At 40.1% G+C, this 22,190-nt stretch overlaps 1 protein-coding gene across 2 annotated transcripts in view; it reads left to right on the top strand.

The window, feature by feature from the left end:
* The first annotated feature begins 569 nt into the window (after window positions 1-569).
* Window positions 570-22,190, top strand: part of LOC149212309 (putative magnesium transporter NIPA4) — a 146,701-nt gene continuing 125,080 nt past the window's right edge. The window contains exons 1-7 of one of the 2 annotated variants that reach the window (XM_089391815.1): window positions 570-1,005; window positions 1,291-1,945; window positions 3,593-3,649; window positions 4,791-4,881; window positions 5,008-5,168; window positions 5,375-5,502; window positions 5,654-5,791. In XM_089391815.1, coding sequence (XP_089247941.1) covers window positions 1,786-1,945; window positions 3,593-3,649; window positions 4,791-4,881; window positions 5,008-5,168; window positions 5,375-5,502; window positions 5,654-5,791 — 735 coding nt within the window. In that variant the 5' untranslated portion in view covers window positions 570-1,005; window positions 1,291-1,785. Of the gene's footprint in view, window positions 1,006-1,290; window positions 1,946-3,570; window positions 3,650-4,790; window positions 4,882-5,007; window positions 5,169-5,374; window positions 5,503-5,653; window positions 5,792-22,190 lie in introns of those variants that run through there. The other variant, XM_089391816.1, reaches the window with a different exon arrangement.

Genomic DNA, 22,190 nt, shown 5'->3' with positions numbered 1-22,190 from the left:
CCAACAATAAATTATATTATATCAACAATTTTTAATTTATTAAATTCTAAATATACTACTCAAAATAAAACTATATAATAACCTATATTAATAAAATTTTATGAAAATAATTATATACCATACTTTTTATGTGTGAATGTATGTTAAAAAATTATTTTGAAACATGTTTTGAGTTTTAAGACATGGACATATCATTAAAAATTACATTTATAACGAACTTATTTATATATATTAATAAATTTATAAATCTCATGTTAACATGATACAACACCCACTTTGTATAGATTCAATTCTGCACCTTTTCAAAATCAAAGGAAAAACCTTATCAATTAAAAATAAATACCATGATTTTTAATAAAATTTATTTTAAAAGATTTAATAAAATAATTCTTTATTATACCATGTTTGGTTTGACATATATGTTCTACCATGTTCTCTGGCAACTTATTTCTCCAATAACACGTCAGGGAAAAAATAGACCACTTAATGCTCCAAAATTTTGTTTATTTATGATGTGAATATTGTATAATGTATTGTCGGAAAAGAGTAAAGCAAAAGCCAATGGAATTCCTTTTACCCATTACTTTTCGTGGGTAAACCTTACTGGAATTGAAGGAAGAGCTACCATACATTTTTCTTTCCTTCGTATTTGCTAAATTGGCATGTCCGTGTTTGGACATTGACGCCCGTTTCGCAAAAAATATTGTTTATGTGTAAGAAAAACTTTTTTCAATCGATCGGGTACCATTCTCTTGACTACCAGTGACGTGGGCGTCTAAGAAAATGTTTTCTTGTGGTTATCTGGACCTGGCCACTTCTCAAAAATCAATGGGATCTGATCCACGATTTGGATAGTGCAATTCTGATGCAGATTGTGCTTTCCAAGTTCTATTGTGGATTGCCCATGTGGCTTATTTGCAGGATTGGGCAGTGGCAGTAGGCCTATTTGGATTCTCTGGCGAAGATCAATGAAGGGCTTGCACGTTTCATGCCAAAAAGTACAAGGTACTTGGTGAAGATCAGTGCTTGGAATATATGTTTTAAAAAAAACTTTTGAATTTCTTGCGTTGTGATTATAATATAAGTTCTAGGACTCGGCAAGGGTACAATTTCGTGTAAAAAAATCGAATGTATTGATGGGAAAGAAACAGCACTGAGTGTCCAATTGGTGGATTTATTATTGGGGGTTGATCTCCGAGAACAACACTGACACCATATAGCAGAGTTTGATACTGAATTAGCAACACTCAGGGCTTAATATATTGGATTGTTATTTGGTTATTGGTTCAGGGCTGATTTACGAGAGTGCTTCTGTACATGAAACAACGAATCTGGAACTCGATATAGCATTGGAGTGTTGCAATTGGTTGACGGATACAAACCCATGTCCCAGATGGGTGGGAAGTTAGCAGCAATTAGTATCCAATAATCGTATTTGTTGTTAAATAGGTTTGGGATATGGTGTTAGCAGCGATAAGTACTGAATAATCGGATTTATTAATTGGGTTTGCCGTTAGGTGGATCTATTAGAGCGCAATTCCACCTCATATTGTAAAATTTTTGGAATTTAATAACAGGATTGAGGTTTTACGATCAGGTCAAGCATGCAATCTCATGTTACAAATGTCATGGATTGATGTGAACTTAGCAGCATTGAATCCCCAATATTTTGTGATTTTGGTTTTTTCTGGGATTGATCTCCTAGAGTGCTGATCACGATAATTTGAGTATTGCAGCAAGAAACCGGGGAAACTTTTGATTGTCAGGTTGATGGGTCAGGTTTAGATGGCAGAATTTTTAGAAAATCCGAGCTCTTCCTCTGGCATGTCTTCTGATAATGTCACGGGATTGATTCTTGCACTCTCGTCGAGTATTTTCATTGGTGCTAGCTTCATTGTGAAGAAGAAAGGACTGAAGAAGGCAGGATCTGTTGGAGTTAGAGCAGGTATGTATCTTCCCAATGCTTTGAGATCTGCTCATCAAGGTAGTTCATTTTGGTATTTTTCATGTTCTAAATTAGCTTTATCTGTTCCAACAATAACATCTCCTTGCATCAGAGGTCGATATTCTGAAACCATATAATTTCTAGCTTTGCTCTAGTCAATTCTAGAACTATGTTAGCAAGACTACATGTGATGAATTATCATATTTACAGCCTAATTTATCTGTAAGGCAAACTAAAAACTGTGGCATTTTAATAACCTATATTGTTGTGTAATGCCGTGTACATATATCCCTCTGTCTAATTGATTTACTTGAGCCTGCTTTTGCTATAGGCCTGCAATCATTACATTCTGTGCACCTTGACTATGGTCCTAAAATGTTCCCATGGTTAGCAAACATAGGTAGCTTGCCCAATGTCTTCTATGCTTTTGTCGCATTTATTATGTACTATTGCCACTCACTGCCTTAATTGAGCTTGTGCCCTTCCTTTGACAGGCACAGCGACTTTATGAGTAAACCTAGGTTTGCAATATAGATTGACAATTTTGTTGCTTGTTTGGGTTCATCTCCTACTATTTATCTAAGGCCTTTTTTGATTTTGGGGATAGATTTTGAAATCATATGCTGTTGCTAACTAATCATGCAAAGACCATTTATAATGACCTACATTAACCTAAACTTCGGACATGTGCAGTTATTGTGTCATGCATTGCAACTTTTGAACTTGTTTAGAGCTGTGATTAGTTGGTGGCCTCTATTATGATAGTTTCATTCATCTGTTTTAAGTCTGATTTAATGGCTATTTAATTATCTTTCACTTTCATTGCATATTTCTGTAATTTGTCACATTTGCCTATCTGTAAATTATTTCCTCTTTAAATCAAGGCAAATGACTGTTTTGTTCATTTCATGATCGACATGCTAAGAAATCCTTGTCTCCAGGTCATGGCTTCTGCTATTGATAAGTGGTTTTCTATTTATAGTTAACTATTTGGCCAAACCATCTATGCTGAAGCATGCAAGCCCATAAATTTGGCTTTTCTGTTTATCAAGGTGCGATTCCCTGAATTTGTGGACGGAGAAAAGTTTTTCACAACTAAGCACTCAAATTCTTGTTCCTGGATATTCAAAATTACTGTCATCAAGGAGACCGCATTTAACATTGGCCTTGTGCCTTAAATGCTTGTTTGGATAGTAGCTTTAAGTTTTTCGTAAAAAAATTTCTCCTGCTGAACTTTGTTAATAGGATGCTCACTCTCAAGTTGCAAGATTAAAGCACATCTCTGGTTTGCTTAGTTAAAATGCCATGAATTGTTTTGTTTTTATTTTTGTTTTTAACTTTGCATTTCCTTTATTATGCTGCCATTTACAGTCCATATGTAATCAAGGTTGATGCTGCTTATAGTAAAGAAGTGGTTTAAGTGTTCTGTTTCTAACCTCAATTATGGCTCCAATTCTCCATTTGGAGTGTTGAATAATAGGAATTCAAATGCAAACCTTGGTCTTGTTAGATTCTCAAAGCTACATACATGGTCAACACAGCTTCTTTGGAACCTTTTCTCAGCATTATATTTATTTGTCCTAGTTTATAGTTTGTGGAACGTACTGATTTTAATGAAATGACAGTCCACATGGAAATGTCCTGCAGGAGTAGGCGGCTATACATACTTATATGAGCCACTTTGGTGGGCTGGCATGATTACTAGTAAGTGCATATTTTCTGCTTGATTCTTACACTTTTCCTATGCTTTCAGTTGTGTAACTGGAGACCGGGTATGAACAATTGCTTTATTGCATGCATAACATAGCGGTTTTGTGTTTCAGACATCGATTCTTGTTCCGTCTTTTAGTGAAGTAAAAAATGCTTATCTAATTATAAACTTCTCAACATGGTTTAGTCATATGATTTGAGAATATGTGTATTGTTTTTTGATTTATTGCACCAGTAGTGTAATGATCTTTCCTTGCAAAATTCAAACTATACTTCCTGCCAAATTTTGTTTTTACATGGCAAATCTCTGTTTTCTTCGTGCTCTATACATTTGGCTCCCATTTGGTGTTTGGCATTCTTCTCTCCTAGCAATATCTAGAGACAGGACACAATTGTTTGCCTCAAATCTAATTGCCTTATGGACCATATTGATATGCACTTGCTTATCAATATTTGTAGGTTCACTGTCTATCAAATATGTGTTCAAACATCTGCAGCTTTCTTCCAATGCACAGAAATCTATATATGGGGGTCTCAACTTTGCAAATGCTGAGATTACAACTCAACTGTACTGTTTCTGAAGTTAAAGAAAAAATATGAATGTTGAGAAACGACGAAGTAGAACTTGGAACCCTGTAGAATTAAATTTATAAGTTTAACTTCTGTTATAGGTATAAAGATTTCCTTCAATAAATAAGGAAAAGCATTTTATAAGTTTGAAAAATGTAAAAAACTTTGAAGAAACAGCAAGAACAGAACCTGGCACCCATGAGATCTCAAACCCAACCTAGTTTGTCAATTGCATGACTAAGTTTTTAGATCCTGTTACCCTTTTGAGTATATTTCCATCTTGGTATGGACACTTAAGATTTCTCCCATGCAGACAGGAATTTATGCTTGTCCAATCTGAACGGGATTTTATTGTATAGTATGTAAGCTGTTTGACTCCATATGCGGCAATTATTGTGGATGCTCTGACCTTATTTTTTCTTGTGTTGATGCACATAGTTCACTGACCACATTTTAATTTATGTTTTCAAGGACATTAAACATCATATGTACTTTCAGAAGTTTATTTATATTTGACAGAGAATAAGTAGACAAACTAATTGGCCTGTGTGGTCAATTATAACAGTGATTGTTGGAGAGGTTGCCAATTTTGCAGCTTATGCGTTTGCTCCAGCTATTCTTGTCACTCCCTTAGGCGCGCTCAGCATTATTGTTAGGTATGGAGGAATATTTATCATTGATATCTGTTTATTATTTTGGTCATAGGTAAAATAGTGGAGCGGGAAAAATTGAATCTGAAAGGATAGAACTTAGAATGACTAACTTTTTTCATACTTGTGCAGTGCAATACTTGCACATATTATACTGAAGGAGAAGCTACACATATTTGGTATTCTAGGTTGTGTTCTTTGTGTTGTTGGCTCGACCACAATTGTCCTGCATGCCCCTAAGGAACAAAATATTGAGTCTGTGAAGGAAGTGTGGCACCTTGCCACTGAGCCAGGTAACATATCTTCTTTTGGGATTATGCTTCTAGTTCTCCATTCTATAAGTTTATGTGACCCCATCTAAGAACACTGATTATTAATTTATTGTTTCTTGAAATTATGCACAGACTTTTTTTCCCCTCATTCTAGGACATGTGACATGACCTTGAATTTTTATTCTCTGTTCTGACATATGTTTTAAACTGTCATTTTATGCAAACAGCTTTCTTGTTATATGCGGCGTTGGTTGTATCAGCGACTATAGTTATCATTTTCCATTTTGTTCCATATTATGGTCCCACTCATATTATGGTATACATCGGTGTTTGTTCGCTTATGGGATCTCTCTCGGTATGTCTTGATAACTTTTTCTGAAAGTTGCAAATAGGTTGTTTGTAATTCCATTTTGTGTATGTCTTAGGAATTTCTAATCCATAATTTTCTTGCTTGTATCATAAGTCCTTTTTATTTGCTTGTTCTTATGCGCATTTTCTTTTGGCAGGTCATGAGTTGTAAGGCACTAGGAATTGCTTTGAAACTTACATTTTCAGGAATGAATCAGCTTATCTACCCACAAACATGGGCTTTTGCCCTGGTTGTCATTACTTGTGTTATCACACAAATGAATTATTTAAATAAGGTAGTTAATTTTCCATGAATGTTTTGATCCATGCAGTTTTATGTTTTACTTTCCTGAAATACATTTCATGAATTCAATTGCATAATGGACCAAACTTTTAATCCTTGACATGGTGCAGGTGGTCTTTAAGATAAAGTATTCTAAGAACAATGTGTTAAGGGTGATTGTTAATGTTTTTTGTTTTGGTTGGGGGGAGTGGGAAAAGCAGTTTTAAATATACAGTATTGCATGCATTTTACGCTTCTAATGTATTTATTTGGCATAAAAATCCTTTAGTGGTATTCATAATACTGGTTCTTTGTGCAACAGGTTATATTTATGGTGATCATGCACAGATTTCTGACTTACTGTATGAAATAAAGTGTGTGTTTTAGGTTATCTTTCGATCTAGAATCTAAATATGTGGTGTTTTATACCTGGTTGACTGAGGACTGGGGAGGCTTACTGAGGTAAAAGTTCTCAAGGTCAGTTCCATTGTATAGGAAGTGACACCTGTACAATGGAAATTTTGTTCTTAATGAAAACATGGACAATAAATTGAGTACTTGCACCCCTTGATTTGCCATCAATATTGGATTGAATTCTCTTCCCTTTTGTGGTTCTGTGGCTTAGGAGTAGAATTACAGCAGCATATTACTTTCACCATGCATCGAAGTTTATTGCACCTCTAGAGTCTATACAATGGATTTTATACTTCTGAAAAGTGGAAAATGTGACAGATCAGTTTTGCATCTCTTTGAACTCTTCAGATCTTTTTTTCTGCATCTTGTCAGGGATGAGAGTGACAAAAGTTGTTTGGTCTGATACTCATATTTAGTAATTTTAAAGACCTTTGCAACATCCAAGTTCCAATGTTCTATAAAATTTAGCATGGAATTGATAGTAAGCCTTAGACAGGCATTAGGGAACTGTATTACGACTTCATAGATTGTTCAACGTTGAATTTTCAAGCACATTTAAGCATACCTATCTATTGTGTAAAGTTTAGCCACGTCTTTATGTTAATTTTAGGCAACAATGGTATGTTCTATGCTTAAGAGAAATTTTACTTCAATTTTTTTATTAGCCCAATATCAATATCCAGTTTAGCAATCACATAACATGATAGTAAAATGCAGATAGAACATAAACATAAACAATGGAAGACAAGCCAAGACAAGAGGACACAAGATGTGGCACCAGCTAGGGACAAACCCCAATGTGGGGAACCCTTGATCAAATCTTCTTTTAGTCTTCAATAGTTTAGCAGAGAGAGATAGTACAATTTACAAATTCTGATAATTTATAACAGCAGCAAAAGAGCCCTAACCAGAAAAGTCAACGCTGGTCAACAGGGCAGATTTGACCCTCAAAGATTCGGTCAACTTTAGTCAACTTTGGCCTCCAAACAGCAAGATGAAACAACCCTCAAAACAGTCAAATTCAACCCAGTCAAAGTCTGGTCAAACAGTCAACCTGCGGTCAGCCCTAACCACAGTCAATGCTGGTCAAACAGCCTCAGATTTCGTGCCCAGAACTGCGGCATGCCCAAACAGAAATTCCTCACACAAAACCGCAGTCAAAGATGGTCAATGCTTGGTCAACACAGTCGAAACAGCCTCCTGAAGTTTTTGGTCAAATCTGGTCAACACAGGGACAGCAAGAAAACAGCCTTTCCTTCGCATGTGTGAAGAGAGAGAGAAGCCGAGAAATGCGTACCCAATCAGATGAGGAGAGAGAGATTTGTGAAGTGAGTGATGTCCAAATGAGGATGAGGCATCATGTATTTATAGGCTAATGTTGAGGATGAATAGACGTGATTGTTGGGCTTCTGAGCCTACATGAGTTTGCTGGCCGACCTTGACAATTTGTCCATAACATAAATAAATTCATATCTTCATTTGTACATGTCAGAATCAGATGCTCGTTAGATCAATCCTACACTTCTCGGAGAGAGGAATCCAAGAAAAATAACAGCTGTCATAAATAAGATGACCCATGTGGAGTTTGGCCCTAGTTGCCGATTTTAACACTCCCTCTCAACTAGGGAGGACTCCACCTACTAATCCATTTGCCAATCTGTACTATCTTTGCCATCCATGCATTGCTCTACATTGCCGTGCTCTGCTCTGCTGAACAGTGAAGAAGAAGAAGTGATCGAGAATGTATCATACCAAGTGATCGACAATGTATCATACCATTCTCTATTGACCCGAAGTTAGTCCCAATCAAAAGAGAGTGTCTCATACAACTCTTACTGACCCAAAGTCAATTCTAATCAAAAGATAGTGTCTCATACCACTCTTATTGACCCAAAGTCGGTTCCAATCAAAAGAGAGTGTCTCATACTACTCTTACTGACTCAAAGTCAATTCCCATTGGTCCCACATCAATATCGGACGTTCTAGCACAGGGAGTACGACAGTACACGATGCGTCCATCGGTAGTACTATGGTCCCTATCCTCATTTCCATACTCATTGGCCAGATGAGAGGTACTTCTCATGAGTCCTAGACTGCATGGATAGAATGTCTTGGCAGGAGAAGGATGAACCACTCGTCCTGCTCACATGTCACCAAGGGGTATCATAGGGGAAGGATGAACCACTCACCCTATACACAACAAACCACTAGGAGAAGGCTGAACCACTCACCCTTTGGTTGCTCACTGCTCCAAGAAGTACCCCAAGCCCCCTCGGAGCTCCCAGAGCTCAATGTCCATCTCATACAGGACCCTCATAAGAGGGTCTCTCCACGACTCCAAGTCATTCACGGAAGGTTAAGAATTTGACCTTCCTGAGGGGCTTCGTAAGAATATCGACGACCTGCTCATCGATCCCAATATGATGGAGCCTTATTGCTCGTCGTTGTACCATATCCTGGATAAAGTGGTACTTGATATCAATATGCTTGGAGCGATCATGAAACATGAGATTCTTTGATAATCGGATCCCACTTTGGTTGTTATAGAGGTATCCAACACATGTCCAAACAACGCACTAAAGAGCTTCCTTAACCAGACAGCGTCACAGGAGGCCATACTAGCAGCTATTTATTCGGCCTTGGCGGTGCTCAAGGCAATCGATTTCTGCTTTTTGCTCATCCAGGATATCGAAGCAGAACTTAGAGAGAAGCAACATCCTGATGTGCTTTTGCGATCCACCACATTGCCAGCCTAGTTAGCATCAGAATAACCATGCAGCCTCACATTTCCGGAAGTGTATCTCAGTCCATGAGTGATTGTGCCCTGAAGATATCTCAGAAGATTCTTGGCAGCAATCCAATGCATATGATGAGGCTCAACCATGTACTGGCTCAATGTGTTAACTGCAAAACATATGTCCAGGCAGGAGTTCACCAAGAACATCAATGCTACTATGAGTTGACGATACTCAGAAGCATTTCCAAATTCAGGTCCAGCAACACTACCACATAACTTCTTAAAGTTAAGTTCTATCAGAGTAGTCACAGGCTTGCAGTCCACCATCCCAAATCTTTCCAATACCTTCACAACATATTTTCCTTGAGAGGAAAATTTCACCTGGCTTTTGCCAGACCTCCAACCCTAGGAAATAGTGCATCGGTCCTAGGTCCTTCATCTCAAATTTAGAAGCTAACTCCCTTTTACATTTGTGAATGAGAGGGTCTGCACCTGTTAGAAAGAGGCCATCCACATACAGTACCAGAATGAGAGGTTTATCATTTTCAACCTTAAAGTAAAGGTTCGGATCAGCTTCACTTCTAGTGAATCCCAACTTCATCAGATAGCTATTGATCCTGTCATACCAAGCCCGTGGTGCTTGCTTCAATCCATAAAGAGCTTTCTTCAACCTGCATACATGAAATTCTCGATCATGTACTTCAAACCCCTCGGGTTGTTCCACCTAGACTTCCTCTTTGATTGAACCATGCAAGAAGGTGGTCTTGACAACCATCTGGTGTAGATTCCATCCTTGCGAGGCAACAAGGGATATAATCGAACAGATGGTGGTGTAACGAGCAACGGGTGCAAATATCTCATCATAATCTACACCTTCCTTTTGAGAGAAGCCTCGAGCAACAAAACTGGCCTTGAACTTCTCAACACTTCCATCAACACCATGCTTGATCTTGTAGATCCATTTAGAGGTGACAACATATTTGTCCTCGGGTCTAGGGACCACATCCCAGACGTCATTCTTCATAATCGACTCATACTCTTCGTTCATAGCATCTTTCCATACTTGTTGCTTCACAACTTCTTCGAATGATGAAGGCTCATTTTGAATGATAGTGCTCATGGCGGTAAAATATCCTTGGTACTTGTTCGATTTCTTGCCTTCACGAAATGTCCCCCTCAGTGCAACATGTCTCTCGGCATCTTCTAGAGTTTGCCTCAGCCATGAGGGTCTCCTTTTGGAGGAGGAGGGCTCATGAGGAGGAGGATTAATGGGATCCATCGGTTCTTCAACATCGGGCATCGGCTCATCCTGCAAATCTCCCTGATTCCCTATGTCAGCTTCTTTCTCCTTCTTCCTGAGGGCCATATCTTCGTCGAAGGTGACATCATGACTTATCTCAACTTCCTTTTGACCAGCGACATAAATTCTATATCCCTTAGAATTTTCACTATAGCCCACAAATATTCCTTTCTTTCTTGATGCACCCAATTTGCTTCTTTTCTCTTTCGGCACATGAAAATATACAGGGCTTCCATAAATTCTAAAGTGAGAGACATCGGGTTTCTTACCAGTGAACATTTCTTCGGGAGTCTAGGAGTCCAAATTTGTTGAGGGCATTGGTTTTGAACATGCACGATGGTATTTGCAGCTTCAGCCCATAGAAACTTTGGAAGGCCTTGATCATGAAGCATGGCACATACTGCTTCTACAATAGAGCGATTCTTCCTTTCAGCCACACCATTTTGCTCGGGAGTGTATGGTGTTGTAGTCTCCCTCTTAATGCCAACTTCTCTGCAATAATCTTCGAATCCATTGGATTCATACTCGGTTCCATTATCAGTCCTCAATATCTTGATTTTCTTCTCGAATTGGTTTTCGATCAAGGCTTTGAAGTGTCGGAACCAGGTGAACACTTCATCTTTCTTCTTCAAGAAGTAGATCCAAGTCTTGCGAGAATAATCATCCACAAAGGTGAGATAATATAAGTATCCTTCCAAGGAGTTTACCGACATCATACCAGATATGTCAGAGTGGATCAATTGCAATATGTTTGTGGTCTTGCTATTACTTGAGGGGAATGGTCCCCTTGTAAGTTTTCCTCTGGCACATCCTGGACATACACCTTCATACTCTCCTTTGAATTCGGGCATACCTGTCACCATCTGTCTCACATCAGGTAGGGCCTTATAATGAAGATGGGCGAACCTCTGGTGCCCATAGTTCAGATTGTAGAGATGTGTCGCAAGACATGGCTCCCAATGGACTGCCTCCAACTTGATATGAAGTGTCAACCCTGAACCCAAGAGTAAAAGCATCCTTGAAATTTCTTTTCAAAACACGTACCTTTTCATCGATAAAAACCACCTTGAATCCTTTATATTCCATTGCTGAAATGGACACCAGGTTCTTCTTGAGATCGGGTACATATAGTACTTCTTGCAAATGAATAATGTTACCTTGATTCAATTGAAGGGTAACATTCTCTACTACCTTCACATGATAGGTGGCACCGTCTCCAAGGATGATCTCCAAGTTTGTTTCCTTTTCTATCGTATTAGAGAGGGCTTCCTTGTATCTGGTGAAGTGCCTTGAGGCACCACTATCAATCAACCAATTTCCCAAAGTGTCCGGAGGAGAGGCAGTGGAGAGGGCCGATATGAGATAATACTCTTTTTGCTTATTGTTAACAAAATGGATTCATCATATCTAGAGTTCCTTGATTTCTTGGAGGGTCGACCATTTCCTTGATGTCTCACATTCCTTTTTCATTTGCCATTGGACCTGCCATTCCTTTGATCGTTGTTGTTGAAGTTGCCCCTGGAGTTGTTATGATAGTCATCATCTCGAGGTGTATCCCTTCTATTAGGACACTCCCTTGCATATTGGCCAAACGTATTGCAAACAAAGTATCTTCCCTTCCTTCCATTTTTGAATCCTAGTCTTCCTTGACTTTGCTTCTTTGAACCTACATTGTTCTTCCTCTTCGCATGAGCGAAGAATGCAATGGGGTTGCTTCTATTAGAAGGCATTTCTTGCTCCACCATTCTTGTTTCTTCTTGAATGCATCTCGACATCAATTCTTCAAACCCTGGAATTCAATCATTGTTGAGTATAGTGGTTCTAAATACATACCACTCAGGTGGGAATCCTCCAAGGGTGGTGAGAGTAAGTTCCTTGTTAGGAATGACTTCTCCAATCGAGAGTAGATCATTCTTGATCTCAGTGATCCTCAAGAAATAGGATTGAATGTCGTCGTCCTTGCCCTTCTTAATATCCTTCAACTTATTCTTGAGAAAGAGAATTTGATTAGCATTACTAACCTTGAACATACCGATCAACCTGTCGTATATCTCCTTGGAGGTCTTCCATTCAGAGATATAGGCCACCAGATGCTTGTTAATGGAATCCCCGATAATTTTCTTCGCTTTGAGTTCAACCTTATTGTACTTGGTCTTCGCAGCGACCGGTGCATTTGAAGGAGGCTCAGGGATTTTACCTTGCACATAATCCATCACTTCCTTCTCTTCCAAGGTCAAATCAAGAGACATCTTCCATCCATGATAGTCAGATTTATCATGGAACTTGTTGTCAGGTGGGAAGTAGGATGAGGAACCCATTGAGTCTTTTATCCTTGTCCAATTGTCTTTGGTGATTACTCTTTCACTCTTGCTTGGGCTTTTTCTTCACCTCAACTTTGATACCATGTTAATTTTAGGCAACAATGGTATGTTCTATGCTTAAGAGAAATTTTACTTCAATTTCTTTATTAGCCCAATATCAATATCCAGTTTAGCGATCACATCATCATGATAGTAAAATGCAGATAGAACATAAACATAAACAGTAGAAGAGAAGCCAAGACAAGAGGACACAAGATGTGGCACCAGCCAGGGACAAACCCCAATGTGGGGAAACCCTTGATCAAATCTTCTTTTAGTCTTCAATAGTTCAAGAGAGAGAGATAGTACAATTTACAAAATATGATAATTTATAACAGTAGCAAAAGAGCCCTAACCAGAAAAGTCAATGCTGGTCAACAGGGCAGCTTTGACCCTAAAAGATTCGGTCAACTTCAGTCAACTTCGGCCTCCAAAGAACAAGATGAAACAACCCTAAAAACAATCAAATTCAGCCCAATCAACTTGCGGTCAACCTAACCACAGTCAATGCTAGTCAAAGTTTCAAACAGAGGTCAAACAACCTCGAATTTTGCGCCCAGAACTGCGACTTGCCCAAACAAAAATTACTCACGTAAAACCGCTATCAAAGATGGTCAACGCAGTCAAAACAACCTCCTGAAGTTTTCGGTCAAATCTGGTCAACACAGGGACAACAAGAAAACAACCTTTCCTTCGCACTTATGGAGAGAGAGAGAAGGCCAAAAATGCGTATCCAATCAGATGAGGAGAGAGAGATGTGTGAAGTGAGTGATGTTCAGATGAGGATGAGGCATCATGTATTTATAGGTTAATGTTGAGGATGAATAGATGTGACTGTTGGGGTTTTGAGCCTACATGAGTTCGCTGGCCGACCTTGACAATTTGTCCATAACATAAATAAATTCATATCCTCATTTGTACATGTCAGAATCGGATGATCTTTTGATCAATCCTACACCTTTTGGAGAGAGGAATCCAAGAAAAATATCAACTGTCATAAATAAGATGACCCATGTGGAGTTTGCCCTAGTTGCCAATTTCAACACTTTAAATAGGGCTTTGAAGGTTTATAGGAGTTCTAAAGATGAATTATTGGGGATCATGTATATTGCTTGTGGGATCTTGAAATTCATGGTATTCATGAGTTTATGTGGTTGAAGTCTGTTTATGACTATCTCAGCACAAATACCACATGAAATATCTAAACCTTGACAAGAAAAGGTTCCAATGCAAACTGTAGTTGTTGAGAGTCACAGATAAAGGCATGGAATCAAGTGAAGAAAAAAAAAACCCAAATTCTCCACTGTATCTCATTGGCATTATTGAGAGATAACCCTAGTACACCAGAGAGAGAAATATCCCAAATACAAGTGTGCTACATAAGAAATGCATAACCACACATAGAAGAAAGAAATACCAAAGACAACAATGCCAAAGATATAGGTGCCTTTAGGCATAAAAGAGTTTTAAGATAGATCAGCAAGATCACAAGATGGGATGATACAAATGAGAGTTTGAGTTGCAAGAAGGTAGACATCCCTTCAAGAGGGCGTTATAGGCCTGTTAACATGTTATGTAGCATGAGGTGTTTGATCTAGTTGAAGACCCTACTATGCGAGTTGTGCTTGGAGTTTTATGGATTTGGCATATTTTGTTATCAGATGCATGGGTGTCAGTAACTATTAGTTGGCATTTCCCTTTACATGAGGCATTTAGATGAAGGATGATGGATATCTATTATCATGTGTATTAAGGGGGACTTATCTTGCACACACACTTTTTTTCGATACTTCCCTTGTGATTAGGTGTCTTGAGCAGGAGTTTTTAGTAAAGCACAATGGTTTTAGTAAGAATTTTTAATTCTCTATAGATCTAATCTGATCTACTCAAGGAATGATTAGGTTTATCAATCACTTACATCAAAGACTGATACACAAGTCAATTGAGGGGAAAACATGAAAATTTATATTAATAAGAGAATAGCAACACATCAATCAATGATTATACCTTGAGTCTTGATTAAGGCTTTTCCTATTTCCTTGGCTTTATACTCCTTGGCCCACACCTACAATCCAGACAAACTCAAGAATGTAAGCAAATTGCAAGAAGGCTCTCTCTGATATTTTGGCATCATGTAATCACATGTGTGCTCTCTCTCCCTCTCCCATAAGAATGGATTCATTATTTAAACTTGGTGAGGATTTGAGGGGATGAATTTAGATTGTTAGGTCTTCGTGGATTCAGAGTCCAATACAAGTTCCTAGGCCATTGGATGAGGTAATTCAACCCTTCTTGAATCGATCTCCTTGAAAAATACCAAATCTAGAAGTTTACCAGGGTCATCGCTTACTACTAAAGGGTATCAATTGCAATCATTGCTCCTTGCTTAAAGGGAAAAAGTGACGCATCACACCTTGTTAGGAGATATGGAGCAATGAACCTCCTTATCTTTGTTTCCTAGGGACATATGACAATGTCTCAACATGATGGATGAGTAGGTCTGTTAACCTGATTTTGGAGAGGGAAATAAGTTTATAATAGATGACCCCCAATGTGTGGGGTTAAAAGAGAAACTGATGGTCAAAACACATTATAATGTTGCAAAAATCATGGTAGCACAAGGAAGGGGCTAAAGCTGTGATATTCCCTATTTTATAAAATCGTAAGTGTAGCACAATTTTACAATTTTTGTGACTTAGGAAAAGGGTGGAGTAGGCACCACGTCATTTTTGGAGGCAAAGGGACGCAATGTGCACTAGGAGAGAGAAAAATCAAATCTTTAGTGGAGTGTGGGGGCCACCAAGGCAGACCATTTGAACCACCAAGGGAGAAGGGTCGAACTAGTGGATTGTGGGGTGTTGAATTTCCACGACCTTGGCTCTAGGTTAGAGTCTTAAAATCACTGACGCTCCCAAACCAAGAATCCCAACTAGAACTACTTTGCACAACGGAAAATATAAAGCAGTAAATCACATATGCCCAAGTATACACAATTTTTAACAAAATTGTACAATAATGTACAACCTAATCTTCGTTATATTAAACCAATTTGAATAATACAACAGTCTATGGAATACAAGATACAATGACAATCTTCGCTGCAACTTCTATGTCATATCTTGTCCTGCCGGTCCTTCACTTCTGTACTGCTCACTAGTTGCCCCATTGTCCTTCGAAGGACAACATATCAAGACTCTAGGAGGGCTGCCACCTAACAATGCTACAAGTCACTTCTGTAGCATGTACACAGGTTGATCCAATTGACTCTCTGGGTTGACCAATTCCCGAGCTCCAAACTGCCAGGCTAGCAGTCACCTTTGTCCATCAAGGTATTGCACTTCGACACCAATCTTCACCCGACCTTCAGCTCCTCTTCGTCACTTCAAGATAGCTCGTCTAGGGCTACTTTGGGTAGCCAACACACTACCCTCCACCAGGTCCATGGCACCCAATACTACAATGCAAGATTTGCACCAATGAATGCTTTCGATCACCTAGTCAAGCTTCCAAATTGGCTTCCACAGGTTGACCAACAATCTGATCCAAATCTGACCCAAAAACAAGGATCCAACACACATCACACTGTTGTTTCAAGTCTACAATATTGTTGTTGTGACTGTGACTGGTTAGGGCATCTTGGGCTGCTGCAACAACCCCTAAACAGTCACCCAAACAACCCTCCTTGATTGCGGCCCACCCTTGGAGAGGTCTTCACTTGGTTTGTTGTTGTTCTAGGCATGAACAACCCTCAATATACCCTACGCTGCCCTCAAACAGTGAGGTAGGGCCTGCGGCCTACCCACAACAACCTTTGCTGCCTCTCCCAAGGTTTCTCACCCAAGAACCACCTCAAACAGCCCTAAAACAACCTTCCTCTGCCTCGACCCTCTAGGGAGGTACCTCGGCCTCCCTTCCAGCAACTCAACCCTCTAAGATGACCCCTGAAGCAGACTTCCTTGCTCACGCTATTCAGTCCTCTCCTTGCTGCGGCTAAGACAGAGCTATGTCTCTCCTCCAATGAGCTCTTGTTGGCATGCGTGTTGCACAATGGATGCTCTTTCACCTTCATATCACCTTCTATTTATACTAAAGAGAAGGGCTCCAAAACATCATAATTTAGGGGTTGCCAACTGTCATGAGCCTAAAAACATCTTAGCTCGACCTTGACACTTATGGTGTTAACCCCAAAATTAACTTCAAAAATTTATATCTCCACTTCTACAACTCAGAATCGAACAATTCTCGTTGCGTTAATTTGTCTCGCTGAGACCTATTATCCTCATCCATCACATGTAGAAATGTGCTCATGGAAATGCCCAAGACACGATTTGGTACAAAACCCCATATTTGGGTTCCTAGCCCACAAGTGACTCTTATGGCACTTTGCCCTCCAATCCCCAAACCCTAGGGCTTGGAGTACCTCCTAAGCTCCTAAAAAATCAACACTCCCTCTTAGTGAGGGAGGTACTTCCAAGACTAGGAAGTAACTCATCATCATCATCACTACTCGCAATACTTGCCCAACTCTTGGCGCCCACAATTGCAACAATCACTGTTCTGTGAACTACGCCTCTCTCGGAAGTGTCACTATCACTGTTGGAAGTACCCTGCTTCTTCTTCTTTTCTTGTAACATCTTCCACTCTCTCCATGATTCCTTCTTGTCAACTATAGGAGCACCCTTGCTCCCCACTGACCACATACTCTTCTTGGATTGCAAAGTCTCCCTCTGAATCTGTAAGCTCCCTCTCGAACTCGAATCCCTCTTCGTCTCTGGAATCTAGACCTTGTCAGGAAGGTGAACCTGTACCTGCTCCTTTGAAGCTTGCACCTGCACCTGCTTCTCTAGAACCTGCACCTGCTCCACCTGCTTCTCATGATCTAGGCTTGCCCGTCAGCCTATATAGACCATGCTCTCTAACTCCAAGTACGATATCAACAGAGCTAGAGCCTCTAGGCCTAAGTCTTGCCTTCCCATCCTAGAACAAGACCTCAAACCCCTTCTTCTCAATCATCAATACAAAAATCATGCTATATCTGAGTCTTGGTACGAACAATACATCTTGGATCCGCACCACTTGTCATGTCTCCATACTGAATAGCACAACATCTGATCCTCAGATCTCCTTCTAACTCTTCTCGCCCAACACCATGTGTAACTTTGAATCCCATTCAGCTAGAGTCTCAAAATCCTCTTGTGACGCTGTCATATGTTTCGTCACACCACTGTGCACGTACCATCCATCCTCATCGACAGTACCCTGCGAGAAATGAGAGGTCATGGGAAAATCCTCCTCCTCCAATCTCCTTGTGAGATCATCTATCTTAGCAGAAGTGGCAACAAAGACGACCTGCTTTCCTTTCTTCTTCTCGTCATCTCCCTTCTTCTTCATCAGACATCTTGATGAAAAATGACCCATCTTGCCACAGTTGAAACACTTGACCTTACTCAAGTCCTTCTTATGCTTATCCTTCATTCGTGCTGCAAGTGCCACACCATCATCAAAAGTCTTCTTCTTTAGATGTAGATCCTTGTCTCGCAACTCTTCTTGAATGAAGTCGTCCCACAGCCTATTCCAGTCTGGCAACTTCTCTCTGGCAACGATTCCTTTGATGAAGGACTTCCATTCCTCAGTGAACCTTTTCAAGGCAATCCTCACCATATCTCCCTCGGAAATAGTCACACCGACAACAGCAAGCTCATCCTTGACCTGAGATAATCTCGTCAGAGAAGAAGTTACGCCTTCACCCTTTATCATCGTGGTGGACTTTAGCTTATCCTCCAATACCAATACCTAATTCTCATTCTTATTTTAGAACAAATTCTGAAGAGCCATCCACATCTCATGTGCGGTGTTCTTGCCGGACAAATGAGGTATTAAGGCATCCTTCACACCATCTAGGATGATCAATCTCACCCTCTTATCCAAATCTTCGTACACTTTTAGCTCCTTCGGGTCAGTTGGATTGTTGATGGCTTTCTCGGCGAACTCTGATACCCTGTTGACCTGCACAACCAACTTGATCCTGTCCTTCCATAGACTATAGTTGGAGAACACCTCCAACCTGTCCTCATACCAGATACCAGCCTGCAACTTCGACATTGTCACCTACAATTTGACCAACTCCCTCTTAAGTTGTCCTTCGCTGTGCACAACTTTGATTCACTGACTTCCAAAGTAGCTTAGACACGCTCTGATACCATGTTGAATTTCCACGACCTTGGGTCTAGGTTAGAGTCTTAAAATCACTGACGCTACCAAACCAAGACTCTCAACCAGAACTACTTTGCATAGCGGAAAATATAAATCTGTAAATCAAATATGCACAAGTATACACAATTTTTAACAAAATTGTACAATAATGTACAACCCAATCTTCATTATATTAAACCAATCTAAATAATACAACAGTCTATGGAATACAAGATACAATGGCAATCTTCGCTGCAGCTTCTATGTCGTAGCTTGTCGTGTCAGTCCTTCGCTTTCGTACTGCTCGCTAGTTGCCCCTTAGTCCTTCAAAGGGCAACACATCGAGACTCTAGGAGGGCTGCCACCTAACACTATTGCAAGTCACTTCTGTAGCATGTACACGGGCTGATCCAATCTGCTCTTTGGGTTGGCCAATTCCCGAGCTCCAAATTGCTAGGCTAGTAGTCATCTTTGTCCATCAAGGTATTGCACTTCGACACCAATCTTCACCCAACCTTCAGCTCCTCTTCGTCACTTCAAGATAGACACTGCCCTCCACTAGGTCAATGGCACCCAATACTACACTGTAATATTTGCACCGATGAAGGCTTTCGATCACCCAATCAAGCCTCCAAATTGGCTCCCACAGATTGCCCAACAATCTGATCCAAATCTAACCCAAAAACAAGGATCCAACACATATCACACTGCTATTTCAAGTATGCAATACTGTTGTTGTGACTGTGACTGGTTAGGGCATCTTGGACTATTGCAACAACCCCTAAACAGTGACCCAAACAACCCTCCTTGAATGCGGCCCACCCTTGGAGAGGTCTTCACTTGGTTTGCTATTGTTCTGGGCATGAATAGCCCTCAATATACCCTACGTCGCCCTCAAACAGTGAGGTAGGGCCTGCGGCCTACCCACAACAAACTTCGCTGTCTCTCCCAAGGCTTCTCCACCCAAGAACCACCTCAAACAACCTTAAGACAACCTTCCTCTTCCTCGATCCTCTAGGGAGGTACCTCGGCCTCCCTTCTAGCAACTTGACCCTCTAAGATGACCCCTGAAACAAACTTCCTTGCCCACGCTGTTCAGTCCTCTCCTTGCTGCGGCTAAGACAAAGCTATGTCTCTCCTCCAATGAGCTCTTGTTGGCTATGTGTGTTGCACAATGGATATTTTTTCACCTTCATATCACCTTCTATTTATACCAAAGAGAAGGGCTCCAAAACATCATAAATCTAGGGGCTGCTAACTGTCATGAGCCTAAGAACATCTTAGGCCGACCTTGACACTTATGGTGTCAACCCCAAAATTAACTTCAAAAATTCATATCTCCACTTCTACAACTCGGAATCGGACTATTCTCGTTGCGTTAGATTCGTCTCGTTGAGAGCTATCATCCTCATCCATCACATGTAGAAATGTGCTCATGGAAATGCCCAAAACACGATTTCGTGCAAAACCCCATACTTGGGTTCGAAGCCCACAAGTGACTCTTATGGTGCTTTGCCCTCCAATCCCCGAACCCTAGGGCTTGGAGTACCTCCCAAGCTACTCAAAAATCAACAGGGGCCACTAAGGGAGGCTAAGAGAGCTGGACTACTTAAGGCATCAAAGAAGAATTTCTCACTATCTTTTGACTATCTCACTTATACCATTCGACCTCTCTTGGAGTTGTTTAGCGCAAAAGTTGGAGTGCTGTTTTGTTGGAAAATTCAAAGTGGCAGCTTATATTTCAGTTTTCCTTAACCTTAATGCTTGCTTGTGAACTTAGTTATTCTTCTTGTGTTCTTTATTTAGATCTTTTCATCAATCAAATATTAAGAACAAAAATAGCAACAACGAAGGACATAAAATCTAGACTCTCAGCCAGGGCAAAACCCCTCCAAGGTGAAAACCCAGAAAACTCTTCTTTTGCTTCAAGTGAGGCACAAAGACCCAAGGTCCTAAACCTTAGACCAAGTCCTTCTCCAAGTACGAAGTTAACCCTTCCAACAAGTACTTTCTTGTTTTTGCATCAACCAACTTCAAATTGCGATTTCAACCTGCCAACTTCAATACTGCAACTTACCCTGCACATTTCCTCTTGCAATTTCGACCCTTGTTGCTGTCGCTGCAGAAACCTTAGTTCAACTTCCTCATGAGACCTTCCTAGAGCAAGACAACTCCTCCCAAGGTCAACGAGGTTAAGAGAGAGTATTCTTCCTCCCAAAAACAAGACATTGCACTTCATTTTACTACAACACAGTACTACAGTTTCAACGTTTCTTGGAAGCTGCAGGAACCCTAATCCTTCACACATGTGAGAGAGATTGAGCCCCAAAACAAGGTTTCTGTCCTTCCTTTCTTCTCTAAGACCTTCGTTCTCTTCTTCTTCTGCTTCCCAGCGACAGATCGAACTTTCTTCTTGAGATCGAACTTGTGAGTGAGTGGATGCTAAATGAGGTCGAACTGCTCCTTTATATAGCCTTTCCAAGGGGTTGAATTCCCTCCTTTAGGCCGACTTGTATTTTTGGAGTTTCCAGGACTTTCTAGACTCAAAATAAATTCTTTTCCAATTACATTTTGCTCGGAAGGGTCTTATAAACATGATGTTGACTCCTTTGACTCATGACAATAAATCCTAAGACCTAACAAATCCTAGAAGCATGAAGAACATGCTTTTACCTAGAAGACCATCAATAATGAGCATGAAACCCAACCATGAATCCCATGCTTAAATAATAATAACATTTTCTTTTCTTCTTTTGTTTGTTACATAGGATACATATTGAAATGAGTACAACAATTATGAAGATCGAAACTAGTTACATTTTCAACACTCCCTCTTAACTAGGGAGGTATTCATAATTGTACAACCAGTACAACATCATTCTCAAATTGAAGAGTTCTCATAAGAAGAGTCAGATTGATAAGCCAAACTGTAAGCATCATCATTATAACCAACACTGTCATTGAGGCCTAACTTGACAAGCTCAACTTCATTTGAGAGCATTATGTTGGGAGGCTTTATGTGTGATACTACACTACCTCTACAAGGCACATACCCCATCCAGATGTTCACAAGGCATGCCACTATTCTTATCTTGGATCTCCAATCCTGAGTCCTCAAAGAATATCGGTCCTCTTCGACCACTCTTTTCTTGGATACCTGTCCTATCCTTAAAGAGTGTCGATACCTTTCCTTTCTTGGATTCTAGATCTTCAAGGAAACCACAGATGCTTATCCAATCCTCTACCATTCTCTCTGCATTACTTGAAGATGAGAATGTACATGTGATTTCCAACATCACTTCCTCAATAAGAGAGGATAACCCTATTCCTCCTTTCCCAAGGAATAGATCCTTGCTCCTATATAAGGAGACTCCTTTGCTCCCTCTCAAATCTAAAGGAGATTCCAAAC

Source organism: Pinus tabuliformis, chromosome 1_1 (genome assembly GCF_031772625.1).
Source record: "Pinus tabuliformis cultivar Carrire ecotype Pingquan chromosome 1_1, CPIR1, whole genome shotgun sequence".
NCBI classification, from domain to species: Eukaryota; Viridiplantae; Streptophyta; class Pinopsida; order Pinales; family Pinaceae; genus Pinus; species Pinus tabuliformis.
The sequence above is the reverse complement of the archived record's forward strand: the minus strand, read 5'-3'. Positions and strand labels throughout refer to the sequence as shown.